The sequence below is a fragment of the Citrus clementina genome, unplaced genomic scaffold (assembly GCF_000493195.1).
Source record: "Citrus clementina cultivar Clemenules unplaced genomic scaffold, Citrus_clementina_v1.0 scaffold_8, whole genome shotgun sequence".
NCBI lineage: Eukaryota > Viridiplantae > Streptophyta > Magnoliopsida > Sapindales > Rutaceae > Citrus > Citrus x clementina.
In genome coordinates this window covers 1142979-1161311 of record NW_006262022.1, presented here as the reverse complement: position 1 = coordinate 1161311, position 18333 = coordinate 1142979, and the positions used below count along the sequence as shown (strand labels likewise).

Here is an 18333-nt window from a genome sequence, read left to right as displayed (position 1 = left end):
ATATATATATGTATACACATACCCACACATATACATATATGTTCTAATTTGAGATTTTAAAGCGCGTAAAAAATTTTAAAAAAATACATAAATCATGTACTTTATATACTTTAAGTTTTAAGTTTCTTAAACTATAAAAATTTAAAAATTTCTCAACTTTTTTATACTTTAAAATTTTAATTAAAAAAACCTCTATATTAAGATGAGGATGTCTTAATTAGATAACTACTCCCCAAGCGATGGGCCATGAAGCGAGTTCTTCTAATTCACTTTTTGATCGCTTGGAAGTAAATAGCATATGTAATTCAGTTTATAGAAAATAATTTGCTAGAAATAAAATTTATCAACAAAAACTATAATTATTAATTCTTTTTTTCCCACTTTTGAGGCAAAAGACAAGAGACGGAAAAAATTTGTATTTCATTGTTCACCATTTTCATAATTTTAGTCAAAATTTTGGGCTACCAAAAGAAACATTAATACTTTAAAAAAAAAAAGAAACATTAATAGAGAAACAAAATCAATGCACATGAAAAGAAGAGAAAATATGGAATCCAATGCTTTTCTTTCCATTATTGCTTCCCACACTTAACACTCGCCTGGACCCGCTACCCACTCTCCCACGTGGCATTGCCCAAACGGTCATTTTGTATGACGTGGCAACCGTGTAGCCAGTGCAAGCGCATCCACATTTGCCATTGGGTCTCCATCTCAGCTTTTGTAATAGTGACGCGGATCAGTGACAGCACTAGTGGGTGCTGATGTAAGACTAAAGTGACAGGTGTCGCAATCAGGAAGGTAACTGGTGGGGCCTGCTCTTCCCAAATCTCCGTTATTTATTTGACTTGAGCGTTTTGAGTGTGAGGGAATCACGTAGTGTCGCCACGCTTTTACTATGGGGATTCACGTACTGGAAAATGGTAGCTGTTTCGTCTTCCTCGGATAGGAAGTGATGCCAAGGCCTTATAATTGATTGGCTGTGGCTGTGTGGCACACACGTAATCATTATATACACTGGTTGCAAGAAAGAGCCGAAAATCCTAATGACCGAGTTTCGATTTAAATTTCAATTGATGGTATATTTATCCATTTATTATGCTGATTATAAAGTTTTTTTTTTTTTTGATGAATGGAAATTTCATTAAACATAAGATATTGTCAACATCAAATATAACCACGGAGGTGGAACAAACCTACACTCTCCATGACCTGACATAGAACCCTCCACCCTAATTATTGTATGAGCAGCAACGTTCGCAGATCGACGAACAAAAGAGAATCTTACTTCTTCAACTAGCTTAACTAATTCTTGACAGTCCTCAATAATTAAACCAAACCCATTAGGGTTAGGAGTTTGAGTAATTAAAGGTGAGTACACATTCAGACAATCTATTTCAAGAATAACTTTAGAGATCTTCAAATTTTTCATCCAGCTAAGAGCTTCATGAACAGTCATAGCTTCTGTCTCGCGGGGATGAAATAAACTAGGGAAGCGTTGACACTTAGCTGCCAAACAAATGCACCACCAGAATTTTTTATTACTCCTCCAAAGCTGAAACTGTCATGAGAACTAAAGACCCCTGCAACCACATTACACTTTAACCAGCCCGTTGGAGATTATAAAGTTTATTATTTAGTAAGTAAACGACACAAAATAATTAGGATTTAAATTGAAATTCAACCTTTATGATTCATAATATTATTATTATACAAGAAAATATTTGTAGAAACTCAACACTTTCTTTTTTAATTTCATGTTGTAACTCAAATAATATAATAATAGAAACTTATCAAAAGTAGTTTTAATCAGCACAACGATTAACAGTGCAAATAACGGAAATTCTCCTACAAATAACCTTTATTTAAGATTAGTTTAAAACTATGGCAGCGAACGAAATAAGTTACTTTTACTGTGCATATAAATAAGCGTTTGATTAAAAATATAATTTAGTGCCTAATAAATTATGTTACTGTAGTTACCATCAATTTAAAAAGTAATACAACATTTGGTAAATTTTATTATGAAAATATTATTTTATTATGTAATAACTAAAATAAACATAAGTTTAAATAGCCTTTTATTTATATAGTAAGATTTATGAAATATTGTATATCATTGTCTTTTTTATTAAAATATTAAAGTTATAATGTTAAAAGAAGTGTAGTACTTATTTAATAAATCGTGTGTGTGTATACCCTATTAACTATTAAAAGCTTATATCAAAGTAGAGAAAGTTGTGAAATAAACAAATTTTAAAAAAATTTACCACACCAATTTTGCCAAAGTCAAAACTTTAGGAAATTTAATAGGGCTATTAAGAAATGTAATTTCGTATAATTTTAAAATCTACACTAACAAAATTGAAATGTGCTCAGAGTTCAAGTTATTTATAGATGAGAAGAGAATCGAGGTCGCACTCTCGCTCCGCCAAAGCCCTAATCCATTTGAATCATTGACTAGTGGATAGCTGCTGCCGGTTGGATTCATGTGCAGAAGACAATAAATGTAATTTTGCAAAGTTTAGGGAAAAGATATGCTATGAAAACAAATTTAATGAAATGCGATCAATATACAATATTATCAAACACCACAACACTAAAAAACAAGACAGAAAACAGTAACCTGGAAGACAGAACTCAGAAGAACTGGTTTAAAAAGAGAAAAAAGAAAAAAAGAGTACTATTAATAACACAATACAGCTATTTTGGACTAACCCTCACTCACTCACTCTGTCACTTCACTTTCCCATCTCTCCCAAGAAAAACACTCCCACTTGTTTATGGGCATTGCCATTGTACCCTCAATCCCAAACCCTTGCATCACCACCCTTCATTGTCATCTCCACTTCAGCCAAAACCCAAATCAAGCAACAACTTGATGCAAAAAACAACCACCCTTTTCATGGATCTCCCCTCTTGTACCTCCACCTCTCTCATTCTTCCCCTCATTGTTCTTCTTGCAACTTCTCAAGGTAACCCACCGAAAACAAAACACATTGCTCATCTTCCCTTCATAGCTAACCTTCTCTCGCACACTCACATAGTAACAGCTTGTGGCATTTTTCTACTACATGGTCTTCGTGTTTTCATGCTGCATTATCTTTTAACCAAAAATATTATTTTCTTGGGGCTATTTTAATTTAAAAAAGACAAAAAAAAACCTCTAGCATTTAAGTTTTTTAGCTTAGTTTTTCACATTTGTCATAACAATAACAAAAAAATTTAATTTTTTTCTGGGCTTTTTTTTTTAATGTTTTTGGCAGGTGTATTAAGTGCTACCTTTACATTTGTTAACAAATGTGACTACACGATATGGCCGGGAATTCTCGCCAATGCGGGCAGCCCTAGACTCGACAGCACGGGATTCGAGCTCCCACAGGACTCCTCCCGCTCTTTCGTAGCCCCTACAGGCTGGTCTGGCCGGTTCTGGGGGCGAACCCGCTGTAACTTCGACGGATCCGGATCCGGGTCATGCCTCACAGGGGACTGCGGCTCGGGCCAGGTTGAATGCAACGGTCTCGGAGCCGCCCCGCCCGCGACTCTCGCGGAGTTCACTCTCGGGTCGGGCGGGCAGGACTTCTATGACGTCAGCCTTGTCGACGGGTACAACTTGCCCATGATTGTGGAGAGTTCGGGCGGGTCGGGTCTCTGCTCTACGACGGGTTGCTCCACGGACGTGAACCGGCAGTGTCCGGCTGAGTTGAGGGTCGGCGAGGGCGACGCTTGCAAGAGCGCGTGTGAGGCGTTTGGGAGTGCCGAGTACTGTTGCAGTGGCGCGTTTAATACACCCGCCACGTGTAAGCCGTCAGTTTATTCTCAGGTGTTTAAGTCTGCCTGTCCGAAATCTTACAGCTACGCTTACGATGATGCTACGAGCACTTTCACCTGCACTGGTGCCGACTATACGGTGACGTTTTGCCCTTCCTCTTCTCCTAGGTAAGCTCCTATTATCTGCTTTTCAGTCTTTTTCTTTTCTTTAATGGGTGGGTTGCTATTTTATTTAATCATTTTTAGCATCTAATTTGTGATTATTAAGCTTTACTTTTTGAACTTTTTCATAGCGGTTTGATTACGTACTACAAGTTTGTTTGTTAATTGTTACTCGACACCCATGGTGGTGGCCAACTGGAAATGCCAAAGATTCCCTTTATTATGATTTTAATTTTTTATGTTTTAATTTTTTTTTAAAGATTATGGGTGTAGTTAATGATGCTATCAATGTCATAAATGTGTTAGATTCAAGTGTACTTAATTTTTAACTAAAGATTCTGAGCATCAATTACACATCCTGCAAGACTGATTCATGAATTCTGTCTCGATGTCTATTTTGCAGTCAGAAATCTTCAAGTTATTCAACTCCAGTGGCTGGAGCCACATCACAGCAGCAGGGTGCAGGATCGGGGTTAGAGTACTCAGCTGACGGATCCGGCTCAGGGTATCCGGGTTCCGGTGCTGGAACCGGGACCGGTACAGTTACTGGATCTGGGTCAGCATCTGGAGATGCGATGCTAGCAGATGGGTCATATTTAGCCGGTTTGGCCATGGGGGATTCAACAAGAACAGCTTCAATTAGTGCTCTACAAATTTCACTTGTGGCCTTTGCAGCTTTCTCCTCTTTTGTGTTTTCATTTGGGTACTTGTAGTTATGTCTCTCTATACTTCAAAATTAATTAAGGGGTTTTTGTTCTTTGATGTGAATTCTTTCCTTGCATGTTTTTGCAGCCGTTGTTAAGAAAGCTGACTAGATTCTCATTCCACATGTAAAACACCACCCACCATCCCCTTCAAGATTCTGAAAAATTTTCAATGTTTGTTACTGCATAATTCTGAGAAGATAAGGTGCTTTTTTTTTCCCCATTCACACTCGAGCTTTTATTTTTAGGGTTAAAAAGCAAACAAAGCAGAATCAATTGAAAGATCTTTGATGGTATTTTGACAATTTCTTTTTCTTGTCTAGGTTCAACAATTTGTAAAGTAACAAGAGAGAGAGAGAGACTTGTTTTGATTTGTGTAATGTGAATACATAAACAAGATTGTTTGCTGAGAGATTGATTCCCATTGTAGCAAGTTTTGTGGTGGTGCTTTTGCTTTTTTGTTGGCTATGGGGTAACCTTACAGCTTTGTTTGGTGGGGTTGTGCTTGTGCAATGAATCATTGATGTTTGAAAGTCAAGACTTTGGTGAACACTATCGGAATATCACATTCTTGTGGGCCAAACCCTAATGTAATATCTTATCTTTGTACAGAAAAAAGAAAAAATTCTAAATAAGATTAGAATAAAGCCTTAAATTGTGATCATTGTCCTTAGATACGGTAATATGAAGCTGGCTTCTATTTGGAACCGTGATGATTGCCATTCAACTTTTCTGATTCAAAGTCATTGCTGTGCCATTCACATTTTAAACCATCCATTCTGTGTTAGATCTACAGAATAACTCGGTGATTTTACAGTTGAAATTTATTTGATTTGGTGTTTTGAGTTGAGGCAATGAACTATGAGCTACTTATGCAACTGCTATATTATCTGCTGTTGCTTATAATCGAATGGTAACATGTCTAGTTTCATCGCCTCGACAGAGCGAAAATGTTGAGTTTGCAGTTCTATTGCCATACTTAACACTCACTTTGTATTAACCTAAGAAGCCGTAAAAGCTGTACGAACCATGGGCATCAGTGTGACCGGTTACTTCCCCGGTTTGACATTCCTTCAAAAGCTTATCAACCACATCACCAGCAGGTAGATTTTGCAAATTATTATCTGTCAGACACATTTGGTAACACCCATTAGGATGTAATGCTGCCCAAAGCATTATCCCACTCACAGAAGGATGTGAGAAACCTTCCCTCAATACTTGCTCTAGATAAACTGCCTGTTTTTCCTTACTGAGTTTGCTGCTAATATCGACTTCTGTAAGCCAAATGGGGAGTTTTAGCGTTGTCATTTTGTCTATAATAGCTCTCATGAGTGGAAGATTTGGGACTGTAAAGTGACCTTGTAGGCCTATGCCATCCGTTGACACTCCACTGCGTCTGAGTTCTCGTAGTCTTGAAATGTAGCTATCAACCATTGAATTCACATCACTGCAAGTCTCCACCACATTGTATTCATTCATGAATAGTGTTGCCAAAGGATCTGACTGGTGTGCTGTTTGGAAGAAATGCAAGGCTGCTTTAGGGCCAAGACGTTGCTCATAAAAATCAAAATGAAGGATCTCATTGCTAACATCCCAGTGTATGAATTCTTCCTTGTATTTGTTCATTAGGCTTTGTATCCGGGAGTTGACAGCTGATTGTAGTTGGAATCCTGTAAGATTACGAACCCAAGTTGGATTGTATTTTGGATTTTCCCAGAATATATTGTGGCCTCTAACAATTAGTTTATTGGCTCTAACAAATTCCATCATCTGATCTGCTACAGTGTAGTTGACCTTGCCTTGTTCTGCTTCTGTTGCATACCACTTCAGCTCATTTTCAAACACAGCTGCATTGAATCGCTTAACAAACCATTTCTGTGATAATTAAAATAATCACATTAGAATTAGCTCACAATGTAATACGACACGTTGATTCCTTCATAATTTCAATTTCAAAGACTGTTCGTTGTACTCGCTATTGTACCTGATAAGGTAAATTTCCAAGAATGGTGCTTGCTATTGCCGATCCAAGTGGGAAATCCTTTGAGACTTGCTTTATTTTGATTACTGCTCCTTGCAGTATATCTCCATGTCCATTGGTTACATGCATTGTCACAGCACGTTTCCTTTCCTGTATACATTTGAGAGGGTTCCTCTTTAGTGTTTATGAAATAAGTCTTTCATATAACAGAACCATTTAATAGTTTTGGAATTTGACGCTCTAATTTCTTATAAATGCTAAAAGAGTTCCTCTTGGTTTTTATAAGTCTCTTCTTTTTTCGAAGGTCAGTATCTTACTTTGATTATTTGTATTAGCAAATACAGCGTAGTAAAGAAGTGTTACTAGTTATTACAGTGTTGATTATATATTGCTGGTTGAATCTCCATTGATGTTCAGTAAACGGCTGCAGTGAAGCGCTAGCAACAGCTATATTGATATCTCTGTCATCCGAATTCTGAATAATCAACATACAAGCAAAAGGTTCAGCTTCATCTTCAAACAATGTATTTTGCTCATTTTTGCACTAATGCCAACCTAAAGAAGAGTAATATTCAATCTGATGTATTTTACCTGAAAGAATAGTAGAGATAAGTTTGATGATGAATCAAGAACAAATCCACCTTTAAGAAATGACCAGCATCCTTGTTTGGCAGTCACAGATCCAACACAATCATACAACTCGTTTTCTGTCTCTAGGCTTGCGCGTATGTCAGCCGAGTTGGCACCCTCAATCTTAACCCAAACTGTTTTAAAGTAGGCTATAGATTTGATACCCCTGGTGCAAGCATAACCATATAAAGTTATAAATTGGACAATCTTGTGTAACATAGGCTATAGATTTGATAACAATGCGTTAATTGTCGAATAAAAATGATTCTCACTAGAAAAGCAGTATATGGTTCCCTGTGTGAGATTATGCAATATGAAAGCCGGTGTATAGAAACTAGTCTCAGAGTAGGCAACCCAGCTGGGATTTTTCAGGGACTGCTTTCTCAGCATTCCTCCATCATAAAGTGGCTTCTCAGGTGACTCTTTACACTGCAGCCAAGCAAGATATGTGCATATATACATATATGTACTTCAATCAAGCAATGCAACTTACTAGGCACAGCAAGTTCAATCAAAGCACTTATTAATTACCCAAAAAAAAAAATTTACCTCAGTGTATGCAGTAAAATCGTATAGTGGCCGGTCTGCAACACCAAAGTTCTCAACAAGTTAACAAATGTAAACAAAATGATGACATTAACAAACCTATTTGTAATCATAACATTAAGTATCAAGCAGTGAGAGAGAGCTGAACCATATGAAGCAGCCAAGGACGCTCCAATAATAATGGAAAAAACCAAGAAGCCAGTGGAAGTAAGAGTGTGATTCATGTTCGTATGCTGAGATAAACAGAGCGCTTATTTGTGTTATAATATATAGAGAAATTAATGGAGATTGGCGATTGGTCACGAGGCCGGAAATAGTGGCAGATTCTGAGCAATCCAGCTCCTGCTCACATGCAAACAGGAGCTTCATTATGTGGACTAAATTAAAATAATTACACGTGTTTTTCAAAGTAATCCTTATTTAGAGTACATTACTTAATTAATTTCCAATTTGCCATTGCATGCGATTACATTTATTCGTTTGTCAATTAATTTGGCTTTATTTTAAAGACAAATCATTCTCTGATCCTCTCTTGCATCGTCGGAAATGTTGAAACGGAGTTGCTAATTGCCAAATGATGAATCAATTACGGTTTTCAAAACAACTAGGTACGATCAAAATATTACCCCTTGCTACTTTGTAATCGAAATGTTGAAAGGGATCGCAACTTTTTCAAAAAGTTGACTTAAGCTCTACAGCATGATTTGGTGATCTTACAGATGAGATATAATTGTTTGTGTTTGATTTGAGGGATTGATCTAATAGATTGCACCATACATACGAACCATTATGCAACTGCAATATAATTATAATCTGCTATGCCTTACACTCGAATGGTAACGTGTCTAGTTTCATCGCCTTGACAGAGCGAAAATGTTGAGTTTGCAGTTCTATTGCCATACTTAACACTCACTGTGTATTCACCTAAGAAGCCGTAAAAGCTAAATGAACCATGGCCATCCGTGTGACCCGTTACTTCACCAGTTTGCCACTCCTTCAAAAGTTTGTCAACTATGTTACCAGCAGGCAGATTCTGCAAATTATTATCAGTCAGGCACATTTGGTAACACCCATTAGGATGTAATGCTGTCCAAAGCATTATTCCGTTCACTGAAGGATGTGAGAAGCCTTCCCTTAATACCTGCTCTAGGTAAACTGCCTGTGTTTCCTTATCGAGTTTGCCGCTGATATCGACTTCTGTAAGCCAAATTGGGAGATTCAGTGTGGCCAGTTTGTCTAGGATAGCTCTCATGAGAGGAAGATTTGGAACTGTAAAGTGACTTTCTAGGCCTATGCCATCCATCAACACCCCGCCCCTTTTCAGTTCTCTTAGTCTTGAAATGTATCTATCGACGGTTGAGTTCTCATCACTGCAAGTCTCCACCACGTTGAATTCATTCATGAATAGAGTTGCTAAAGGGTCTGATTGGTGTGCTGTTTCGTAGAAATGCAAGGTTGCATCATGGCCTAGTCGCTGCTCATAGAAATCGAAGTGAAGCATCTCATTGCTGACATCCCAATGTATGAACTCTTCTTTGTATTTGTTCATCAGGCTTTGTATCCGGGAGTTGACAGCTGATTGTAGTGCAGGACCAGTGAGATTGCGAACCCATGCTGGTGTGTATTTAGGATCTTCCCAGAATATATTGTGGCCTCTGGCAATTAGTTGATTAGATCTAACAAATTCCATCATCTGATCTGCTATAGTGTAGTTGATCTTGCCTTGCTCTGGTTCTGTTGCATACCATTTCAGTTCGTTTTCGAATACAGCTGCATTGAATCGCTCAACAAACCATTTCTGTAACCATCAGAATAATCGCATTATTGTAGAATGCAGTGTGACAAGACTTTCATGGGATACATAATAGCAATTCCGAAGACTTTTACATTGAATCAATTAAAGCAATAGGTTACCTGATAGGGTAAGTTTCCAAGAATTGTACTTGCAATTGCAGATCCAAAGGGAAAATCTTTTGAGACCTGCTCTATTGTGATTTCTGCCCCTTGTAATGTATCTCCACTTCCATCTGCTGCATGGATTGTCACAGCCCGTTTCCTTTCCTGTATTGTTTAACAGAGTTATTTGTGCAATTAGTTTTCCATTTAACAGATCACGAAACTATATGAAAGTGTTTGGCATTTTAAAATTTTGACTGATTTTGGCACAAGATATATTGCAACAATTACATAGTAATAAACAAGTGTTACTTGTAATTACAGTGTTAATTATATATTGCTGGTTGAACCTCCATTGCTCATCAGTAAATGGCTGCAACGAAGCGCTAGCAACTGCTATATTGATATCCCTGTCATCCGAATTCTAAATAATCAACATACAAGCAAAAGGGTCAATTTCATCTCCAAACAATATACGTTGCTCAATTTTGCCTTAAGAAGCGTAATATGCGATGTGATATTTGATTTTACGGCTGCGAAATTACCTGAAAGAATAATATAGATAAGTTTGATGGCGAATCAAGAACAAATCCGCCTTTGAGAAATGACCAGCATCCTTGTTTGGCAGCAGCAGACCCTACACAATTGTACACTGAGTTCTCTGTCTTTAGGCTTGCCCTTACGTGAGCCGAATTAGCACCCTCAATCTTCAACCAAACTGTTATGCAGTAGAGAAAATAAGAACCATTGCAACATCTAATGTAAGGGGCTAGAATGTGCATATTTTATTCGCCTTTGCAAGGACACTGAATCAAGCTTTGCCCCGGTGAAAGCATTAGCATATTAATTGCAGTACCTTGCGACGTGCATAGGCAAGTAAAAATTCATGGAGACATAAGGATTCTTACTAGAGAAACAGTAGATGGTGCCCGGTGTGAGATTGTGCAATATGAAAGCTGGTGTATAGAAACCAGTCGAGAAGTGGGCAATGCTACTGAAATTTTCTGGAGGGTGATTTTTGAGCATTCCTCCATTGTAGAGTGGCTGCTCTGGCAGCTCTTTACACTGCAGCCAAATAACATTGTGCATATCAGTCGAACAATAGAACTAGAAACTATTAATAATATTAATCACCATATGTAAATGTTTACCTCGGTGTAAGCAGTAAAATCATACAATGGCCCGTCTGCAAAAGAAAAGTTCTCAACAAGTCAACTAATTAATTTTGAACATAACAAAAACCCCCTTTGTAATAACGAAAGCATTAATCATTGAGACATGAGAGAGACCCGCACCATATGAAGCAGCCAAGGAAGCTCCTAAAAGAACGAAACAAATCAAGAATCCAGCAGAAGTAGGAGTGTATTTCATGTTCGTCTGCTGATATAAAGTAGAGAGGCTGACTTGTGCTTATATATTGGAATTTTAACATCTCATTTCTTGAAGTTGACCCCGTCAATATAATGGAGTTTTCAGAGAGAAAGGGATCCGTGCACTTACTGAGGTTTAGGAGGTGAATTGGTCACAGCTCACGAGGGAAACAGTGGCAGATTTGGAGTGGTTAATCCGTGTCTGCTCACTTGCAAAGGAAAGCCTCATGTGAACTTAAAATGAGTACGTTTGCTTGTATTTTAGCATAACTTTTGTACAGTTTTGGATTCATTACAGACACTTTGTTCAAGCAATCCTTAACTCCCGTGCGTGTACGTGGACATTTATTACTTTGTTAATATGGCTTTATCAATCCTTCATTAATCATTAGGCTATCTTGCATGTGTTGATGGGAATGTTGTAACAGAGCTGCTAATTGCCAAATGAAGAGTCTAGAATATGTTTCTCAAAGTAAGATTGATCGTAATATTATTTTAAGAATCAAACTTTAGATGTCAAAGCAGTTTAAGAGCCTTGGGCATTCTTGGAAATAACAAAGCATATGTCAAACTTAAGGAGGAGCCAAAACACACGTCCAATATTTAACATTTGACCCGTACTTTGTGCCATTGCCTTAGACTAGCTTTCTAATGGAAATTAATAATTAGTAAGTTTCCCAGGGATCATGGATACTGAGTTAATGGGAAGTGATATGTAGACAAATGGGTATGGCAAAAAACATATAATTGTGCCTCCTGTGAAAGGAAAATGCGCACGCTATGGTTTCAAGTCCTAGCTTTTGTTACTACAGGCTCCCGTGAGTGCTCAAACTTTGCATGCGCGCATGTTACAGTGGACCATGACTCCTCTGCTGCGTTATAAGCATGGTACTATGATATCCCACAAGTCCGTGCCTTCCGTAGTAGGAGATGAAATGAAATATTGAACTGAAAAGAAACCAAACCTTTGAACACCAAAGACGCCTTTCTTGGATCCTCATCCGCGTGGTTGAATGTTGTTGAGAGCTCTACTTGATTGATACTTTACACATTGGAAAAATTGAGCTAGTTTGCCTTACAAGTCAAAACTTATGAATGTTACAATAGTTACAACGTTTGTTCATTTACACTTAATAAAATTTCGTATACACATATTATGATCGAGTATCATAGTAAAATAAGCGTAGCTTTATTGATTATAACTATCCTTACACACGTTGTAAGTTTAACAAATACCATTAGGCTCATTCCCAAAAAAAAAAAATTGCGGTGTTATATCAGACAATGGTAGTAAGATAGCTTCATTAAAATAAGCCACATTTCAATTAAAGCCCTAAATTCCATTTTGAATTTTGTATTTCACGTTGGGAGTTCCTCCAATGACCAAAATGGGAAAAGCCGCCACCTAATTCAGCCCCTATTGCTTGCATCAACAATTCATTTTCGAGGAGCTTTTTTTGTATGGAGCGGACCCTTCTTAGTAACTTCTCAGGAGGCTCTTTGATTACTGATGAGTTTGTGACCTTCAAGTTTCATCTTCCATTGGTCAGTATAGGAATGTCCTCAAATACGCTATAAAACAAATCCGACCCACTAGCTTACCACATTCCTTCATCGCAGGCCCAACTTCAAGGACTTTATTACTGCCTTCGTGCATTCACGAGGGATTTCAGCGAACTGGGTCACCTGGGGCTTATCGCTATGAGAAATTTTAAAATTGTTTATTAGCCAGGGCTAGACAGTCTGATGAGCGAGTTTTTCAAAAAAAAAAAATAATAATAATTAAGGAATAAAAAAATTTCACAATTTTTAAAATACAAAGAGATGCACAAGCTCTAATGCGTTACATACAAGTACAAAAGTATAACACAAAATCACACCATATCTTCTCGGTACTTTACATAGAGAGTCCAACAAATAATAATAATTATGGCAATGCTCGCCTTATTGATAAGGCATCATCTAACAGACTAATCGCGAAACTCGGATATCACGGAGCAAAAAGGCTCATCAATCCTACTTCTTGGCCAATCACTGCTGCTCAAATTGTGTTAATGTCCATTAGATTCTGTCGACGATGACGATTTCTTCGATCTCCTGCTCCTGTAAATCTTGGTGTAAATGTTCTTGGTCTTAGCTGCAAGTAAAATGTCCAAACCAAATCCAACAATGCATGCCATAGCCATGATGACGAACACAAGTCGGTAACAGTGAGCTCCGACGCAAGTGTTGCCGCCTCCTGCAGTCGGGGTAGCTTGTGCGTCATAGAGGTATCCAGCAAGCAGGCCAGAGAAAAGGAAGGAGCCAAGGGGAAGGTTGAGGATTAAGATATTGTAGATTAGACCATAGTATTTGAGACCAAATAGTTCAGAAGCGGTAGGGACTGTGACAGCTAGACGGACTCCATAGCATAAGCCTACTATGATTGAGCCGATGTATAGTGAACCAGGCAAGGCTACAGCCATGAGAATGTAGCCAACTGCCATTAAAATTTGAGAAGCTGCATTCCAAATTGGCCTTGGTGTTCCAGCTCTCCTGCAAACAAGAAAATATCATAATAGAAGTAAGTTATTGTGAATCAAACAATTTCCTAAATTAATTAAGCTGGCCCAGATGAAAGTGATCCAAAAATTGAAAGCACACAATATTTGACTCCAAGGATAGAAATAGCTTTAGCCAATTCATCATAAGTCAATTCAAACATTTCAGCTAAGTGAATGCAACGGGCGCCGGCCCAAAAAATCTTACCTGAAAGACACTGTAGCCATGGGATTTCAAAAGGATTCGATACCAAGAAATATTCTATTCATTCTCAACAATGGACCATCCTGCCACTGACTTTGTTAAAGCAATTCCCTCCAAATTCTTGCTTCTAAAAAGTGATCATGAGCAAGAGAAAGCAACGCACTAATCTTTAAAATAAAGCTAGAAAGATATGTCACCCCACTTGATTTCATTATATAATAATTTTTCTTTTCTCTCTTTGTCTGAGAGAATTAAGACCTGAACCTATACTTGACTCTCATATTTTTTTGCTGCTAAAAGAAGGAACGGAGACATGGAGTGAAAGCAACATCGAGTAATAAGAAAAATCTTCACGGCTACACATATTAATCTACACCCAACGACAAGTCAATGAAGCTCTGTTTATCCTTACACCCAACGACAAGTCAAAGTAGCTCTCCTCACCCGGGTCTTAGAAAATCAAATAGGCATGTAAGTATTTCTTTACCTGTACTAGCGTAACCTCTCAAGTTCTATATTAAATCTTGCGAGCTACTTGTTACATTAAATTTTTTGTACCACACTAATTAAGCTACTAAACCCCACAAAGTATATAATATAAGATCTAACATAACCCCAAAAGGGGAAAAATAAGATATATAGAACATATATATACATTAAAAATCCGTCAATTCCTTCTTGACAAACCCAACTCAGTAGTCATATATAGATTCAACAAAACATTCGAAGATTTTGTTTATAGCCTTGAGCAAAATCAAGCTTAGACCCCGATTCTGGTCAAGAGCTAATCGAGTATTCCAAATAAAGAAACAAATAAAAGTCATGCAATAATCATGCGCAAAGACAATAGGAACTAGAAACGACGTCGTTTTTACAGTTTTAATTAAAAAAATAAAAAAATACGAGCTAAGGTTTAAGCAGTGACCTAGAACTTACTTGATAAAGTATTCCGAGACGGAACCCGATATAATCCTACCGAAAAATCCCCAGATACTCGTCAAAGAAACGAAAATCGAAACGTCGACGTATCCAAGAGCCAACCCAATTTGTCCCATGTTATTCATCACCGCCAGGCCAGTCCCTACCCCACAAAGAAACGAAACAAACAAGATCCAAAAGTCAACGGTCCACATCGCTTCAAATATCGTGTGATCTTCCCCCAGCACCGGCCTCCTCTTCACTTCCTCCACCGCCACAACCGCCACCACAGTATCCTCCACCGCCACCACCTCCTCTGTTCCAGTAGTTTCCCCGTTTAGCAACGGCTCCACCACTTGTTGCTCTTCCACATCCGGTTCGGTTCTTTTCCGGTTCAAGTTCCAGCTCTTTATGAAAGAATAAACCGGAATGGCCACCGGAGAAGCTAAGAGAATTATCAAAATACCAGAGAAGATCAACGCGAGAGTTTCACTTTTGTTAGGCAAGAAATCGTAAACTTGCAGGTACAACGCCACGACGATGGCGACGGTGTTGATGATTGAGAAGTATTTAGCTTCTTCTTTCTCCTCGTCGACAGTGGAGGCCGGAGTCGTCTCGCGGAGGAAGAAGATGGCGCCGAGGCAGACAACGAAGGGGACGATGGCGAGCATGAAGAGGAACTTCGCCGGATCGTCGGCGAACAAGGCGCTGCAGAGGTCGGTAAATATGGCGGTGCTGAGACCGACGTAGCCTTTCAGGATCCCAGAGACGGGACCGCGGTTACGGCGGAAGTTACGGATGCACGTGACGAGCACAGCGGTGTTCATCCACGTAGTGCTGTTGCCGCCCATGCAGAGGAAGACGCACATTTGCCAGTACGAGAGCGGCTGGATTTTGCGGCTGACGACGAGCCACTGTGCGCCGTATCCGACGAGGCCTTCGAGGGAGCCGATGAGGAGGATGATTGGAGCCGGAATCCGGTCGGAGGCTAGGCCCGCGAGTAGGCCGAATGCTTTGCCGATGTCCTTAACGACGGAGAGGTTGTTGAGTTCGAGTTGAGTGAGGTTCATTAGGGTTTTGAGAGCGTCAGAGTAGTTAGAAAAAGTGTAGTTGTTGCCGGAGATGGCTTGGACCCAAACGGCGGTGACGAAGCCAAGCCATTTGCCGGCGGAGGAAGTGTAAGAAACTTCGAAGCCCATTGAATGTTCGAAGATTTGGTGGGAGCTTTGGAAAACGCAGATAGTGGGGGGTATTTAAAGTTGAATTTTTTTCTATTATTAAATTTCCTTTTTTTGTAATAAAATATTTTATCATTACTTTATTTTATTTTATTTTCTTTTCAGTTTGTTGCTGTATCCAATAAAGCGACACGTACGGTTGCGTTTCGTTTGTCCTTCAAAGGATTGTGGGACCACGTATAAGTTATTGGACTTCACGGTCCGTGCTGTTATTTGCATTGCAAGTTGATTTTTATCTAGTTTTTCGTTTTTGGAAATTTTACGCAAGTTGAACTCACTCGAGAAAATTTTATATATTTAAAAAATTTACTGTCCTTTTTTACTTATGATGAAAAAATACACTAGTTTTCATAAATTTTTTGGACAAATTTAATAATATCAATAATTAATTTTTAAAATTTGAATAATAAACCAACTTGAATTATTTCTTATAAGTCTTTATTTTTTTGAATGGTTGAATTTTTCACAGGGCTCGCCTTGTTAAGGTCTATTTTGAGTTCCCAAAAATCATATAAGTTGGCTTAGTTTTTTATTTTTCTTGATTTATTTTTTGGGATATTATCATTTTACTACTAAAGTTTTACTGACATATCATGTCAGTACTAAGGTTTGCCGAAAAGTGTATTTTACCACCAAAATTTTGCGCCGTTATCAATTCACTACCATTCTGTTAACAACATTAAAAATTTGCTGATGTCATAAGGACATCAAAGATATTTTCAGTTGTAAGAGTAAAATTGTCTGTTAATTTGATAGATAAATTATCATTTTACTACCAAGTTTTTAGGGGAATTATCATTTTACTACCGAATTTTTAGGGGAATTATCATTTTACTACCAAACTATTGCTGATGTCATAAGGACATCAAAGACATTTTCAGTTGTAAGAGTAAAATTGTCTGTTAATTTGATAGATAAATTATCATTTTACTACCAAGTTTTTAGGGGAATTATCATTTTACTACCGAATTTTTAGGGGAATTATCATTTTACTACCAAACTATTGCTGATGTCATAAGGACATCAAAGACATTTTCAGTTGTAAGAGTAAAATTGTCTGTTAATTTGATAGATAAATTATCATTTTACTACCAAGTTTTTAGGGGAATTATCATTTTACTACCGAATTTTTAGGGGAATTATCATTTTACTATCAAACTATTGTGGGTAAAATCGACTTCTAACTCAATTTCCATTAAACATTAACATTTTCTTAACGGAATGGTAGTGAATTGATAACGGCGCAAAACTTTGGTAGTAAAATATACTTTTTAGCAAACCTTGGTACTGACATAATTTTGGTACTAAAATGATAATTTCCTTTTTTGTAATGGTATGGAATAATTAGACATAGTAAAATTCTCTACGAATCTAAGTGAACTCAGTTTATTTCGGCTAAAATCAAACTTTCATTTTTTTTAATCAAACTCGGAAAATAATTCTCAATTTGAATTGGCTTTTACACACACACACACACACACACACACACACACACATATATATATATATATATATATGAAAACTAAATTCTCTCTTTATTTACTTGCTCCAAAACTATTCATTATCATAGCCTTGAAATTTTTTGAACTTGTAAATTTCTAGGTAAATATGTTTTAATGAAAATCCAAGGATCCAGTTATTATTATCCCTTTAAGAACTAAACAAAACTTTGCCGGATTTTTCAAGAAAAAAGGAAAAAGCAAAATTACAAATTGAAGAAAAAATAAAAGCAAAAAAGTTTTGGATTTTGAATGGGATGGGGTGTGTCGTTGAGTGTTTAAATTTCTCATGAGATGAAGAAGCAAACACGCGAGCTGGCTACTGGTATGACGTATGATAACAGAAATATTGTCGTCGTTGGCACGTCACGTGATAGTGAAACGGCACGGTTTTTTGTTGTCAGCTTTTGGCATTTATTAGATCGTATCTCGTAGGCAGGTAGCATGGCGAGATCTCGCGCTAAGATTTTCGCGATTTTATTTGATTTTATTTTATTTAAGTAAAATTTAAAAGATCACCGTAGATAATAATAAATTTCAAGTTATAAATAACATATGCCTTGGTGCTTGGTTGAGTAAATTATATTTTTTAAATCAGTAACCCAACTTAAAATCTTGCATAGATAGGGATCAATAATTAAAAATGAAAATGCACTTGTCACGTTTTAATATATGGATTTGGGGCTTAATAAAATTATCTAGATACAATATAATATTAAATTATAACTAAATAGTGTAGTATGTCCTTGATGATGCATTTTAAAATATATATAGGCATCTGTATTACTGCACATGAGAATTTTTTTAATCAACTATAAAATTGCAATTTATAAAATTGAATTTTGATAAAATTTATAATCGTTTAATTACTACTGT

At 37.4% G+C, this 18333-nt stretch overlaps 3 protein-coding genes and 1 pseudogene across 4 annotated transcripts; 1 reads left to right on the top strand and 3 right to left on the bottom strand.

Moving 5' to 3' along the window:
* The first annotated feature begins 2671 nt into the window (after positions 1 to 2671).
* Positions 2672 to 5413, top strand: LOC18034036 (thaumatin-like protein 1). Of its 2 annotated transcripts, none has more exons than XR_002904260.1 (4): positions 2672 to 2972; positions 3264 to 3936; positions 4334 to 4839; positions 4958 to 5413. XR_002904260.1 is itself a non-coding variant. In XM_024178987.1 (4 exons), the coding sequence occupies exons 1-4, from the start codon at positions 2879 to 2881 to the stop codon at positions 4730 to 4732; spliced, it is 1077 nt and encodes a 358-aa protein (XP_024034755.1). In that variant the 5' UTR covers positions 2672 to 2878; the 3' UTR covers positions 4733 to 4889. The 2 variants fall into 2 exon arrangements, 1 of the variants encoding a protein (XP_024034755.1); XM_024178987.1 differs by lacking the exon at positions 4958 to 5413 and having other exon boundaries at positions 4334 to 4633; positions 4723 to 4889.
* Positions 5414 to 5439: 26 nt separating this feature from the next.
* Positions 5440 to 8015, bottom strand: LOC18035173 (annotated as a pseudogene).
* Positions 8016 to 8472: 457 nt separating this feature from the next.
* Positions 8473 to 11275, bottom strand: LOC18035620 (anti-sigma-I factor RsgI6). The gene is made up of 7 exons (XM_024178986.1): positions 10983 to 11275; positions 10839 to 10873; positions 10596 to 10752; positions 10233 to 10405; positions 10010 to 10111; positions 9706 to 9852; positions 8473 to 9589 (listed from the first exon to the last, which is right to left on the bottom strand). Exons 1-7 carry the CDS (start codon positions 11056 to 11058, stop codon positions 8615 to 8617), a joined length of 1665 nt encoding a protein of 554 aa, XP_024034754.1. The 5' UTR covers positions 11059 to 11275; the 3' UTR covers positions 8473 to 8614.
* Positions 11276 to 12882: 1607 nt separating this feature from the next.
* LOC18033826 (protein NUCLEAR FUSION DEFECTIVE 4) lies at positions 12883 to 15968 on the bottom strand. The gene is made up of 2 exons (XM_006422568.2): positions 14739 to 15968; positions 12883 to 13592 (listed from the first exon to the last, which is right to left on the bottom strand). The coding sequence occupies exons 1-2, from the start codon at positions 15917 to 15919 to the stop codon at positions 13109 to 13111; spliced, it is 1665 nt and encodes a 554-aa protein (XP_006422631.1). The 5' UTR covers positions 15920 to 15968; the 3' UTR covers positions 12883 to 13108.
* Between the last annotated feature and the right edge of the window lie 2365 nt (positions 15969 to 18333).

Bases quoted from the DNA above. Each gene is read 5' to 3' on its own strand.
- LOC18033826 (XM_006422568.2), bottom strand. From the start codon at position 15,919: ATGGGCTTCGAAGTTTCTTACACTTCCTCCGCCGGCAAATGGCTTGGC. The intron at 13,593-14,738 runs GTAAGTTCTAGG...TCTTGTTTGCAG, and splicing joins GTCTCGGAATACTTTATCAA to GAGAGCTGGAACACCAAGGC.
- LOC18035620 (XM_024178986.1), bottom strand. From the start codon at position 11,058: ATGAAATACACTCCTACTTCTGCTGGATTCTTGATTTGTTTCGTTCTT. The intron at 10,753-10,838 runs GTAAACATTTAC...ATTTGGCTGCAG, and splicing joins ATTTTACTGCTTACACCGAG to TGTAAAGAGCTGCCAGAGCA. The intron at 9,590-9,705 runs GTAACCTATTGC...TGATGGTTACAG, and splicing joins TTGGAAACTTACCCTATCAG to AAATGGTTTGTTGAGCGATT.
- LOC18034036 (XM_024178987.1), top strand. From the start codon at position 2,879: ATGCAAAAAACAACCACCCTTTTCATGGATCTCCCCTCTTGTACCTCC. The intron at 2,973-3,263 runs GTAACCCACCGA...TGTTTTTGGCAG, and splicing joins TCTTCTTGCAACTTCTCAAG to GTGTATTAAGTGCTACCTTT. The intron at 3,937-4,333 runs GTAAGCTCCTAT...TCTATTTTGCAG, and splicing joins TGCCCTTCCTCTTCTCCTAG to TCAGAAATCTTCAAGTTATT.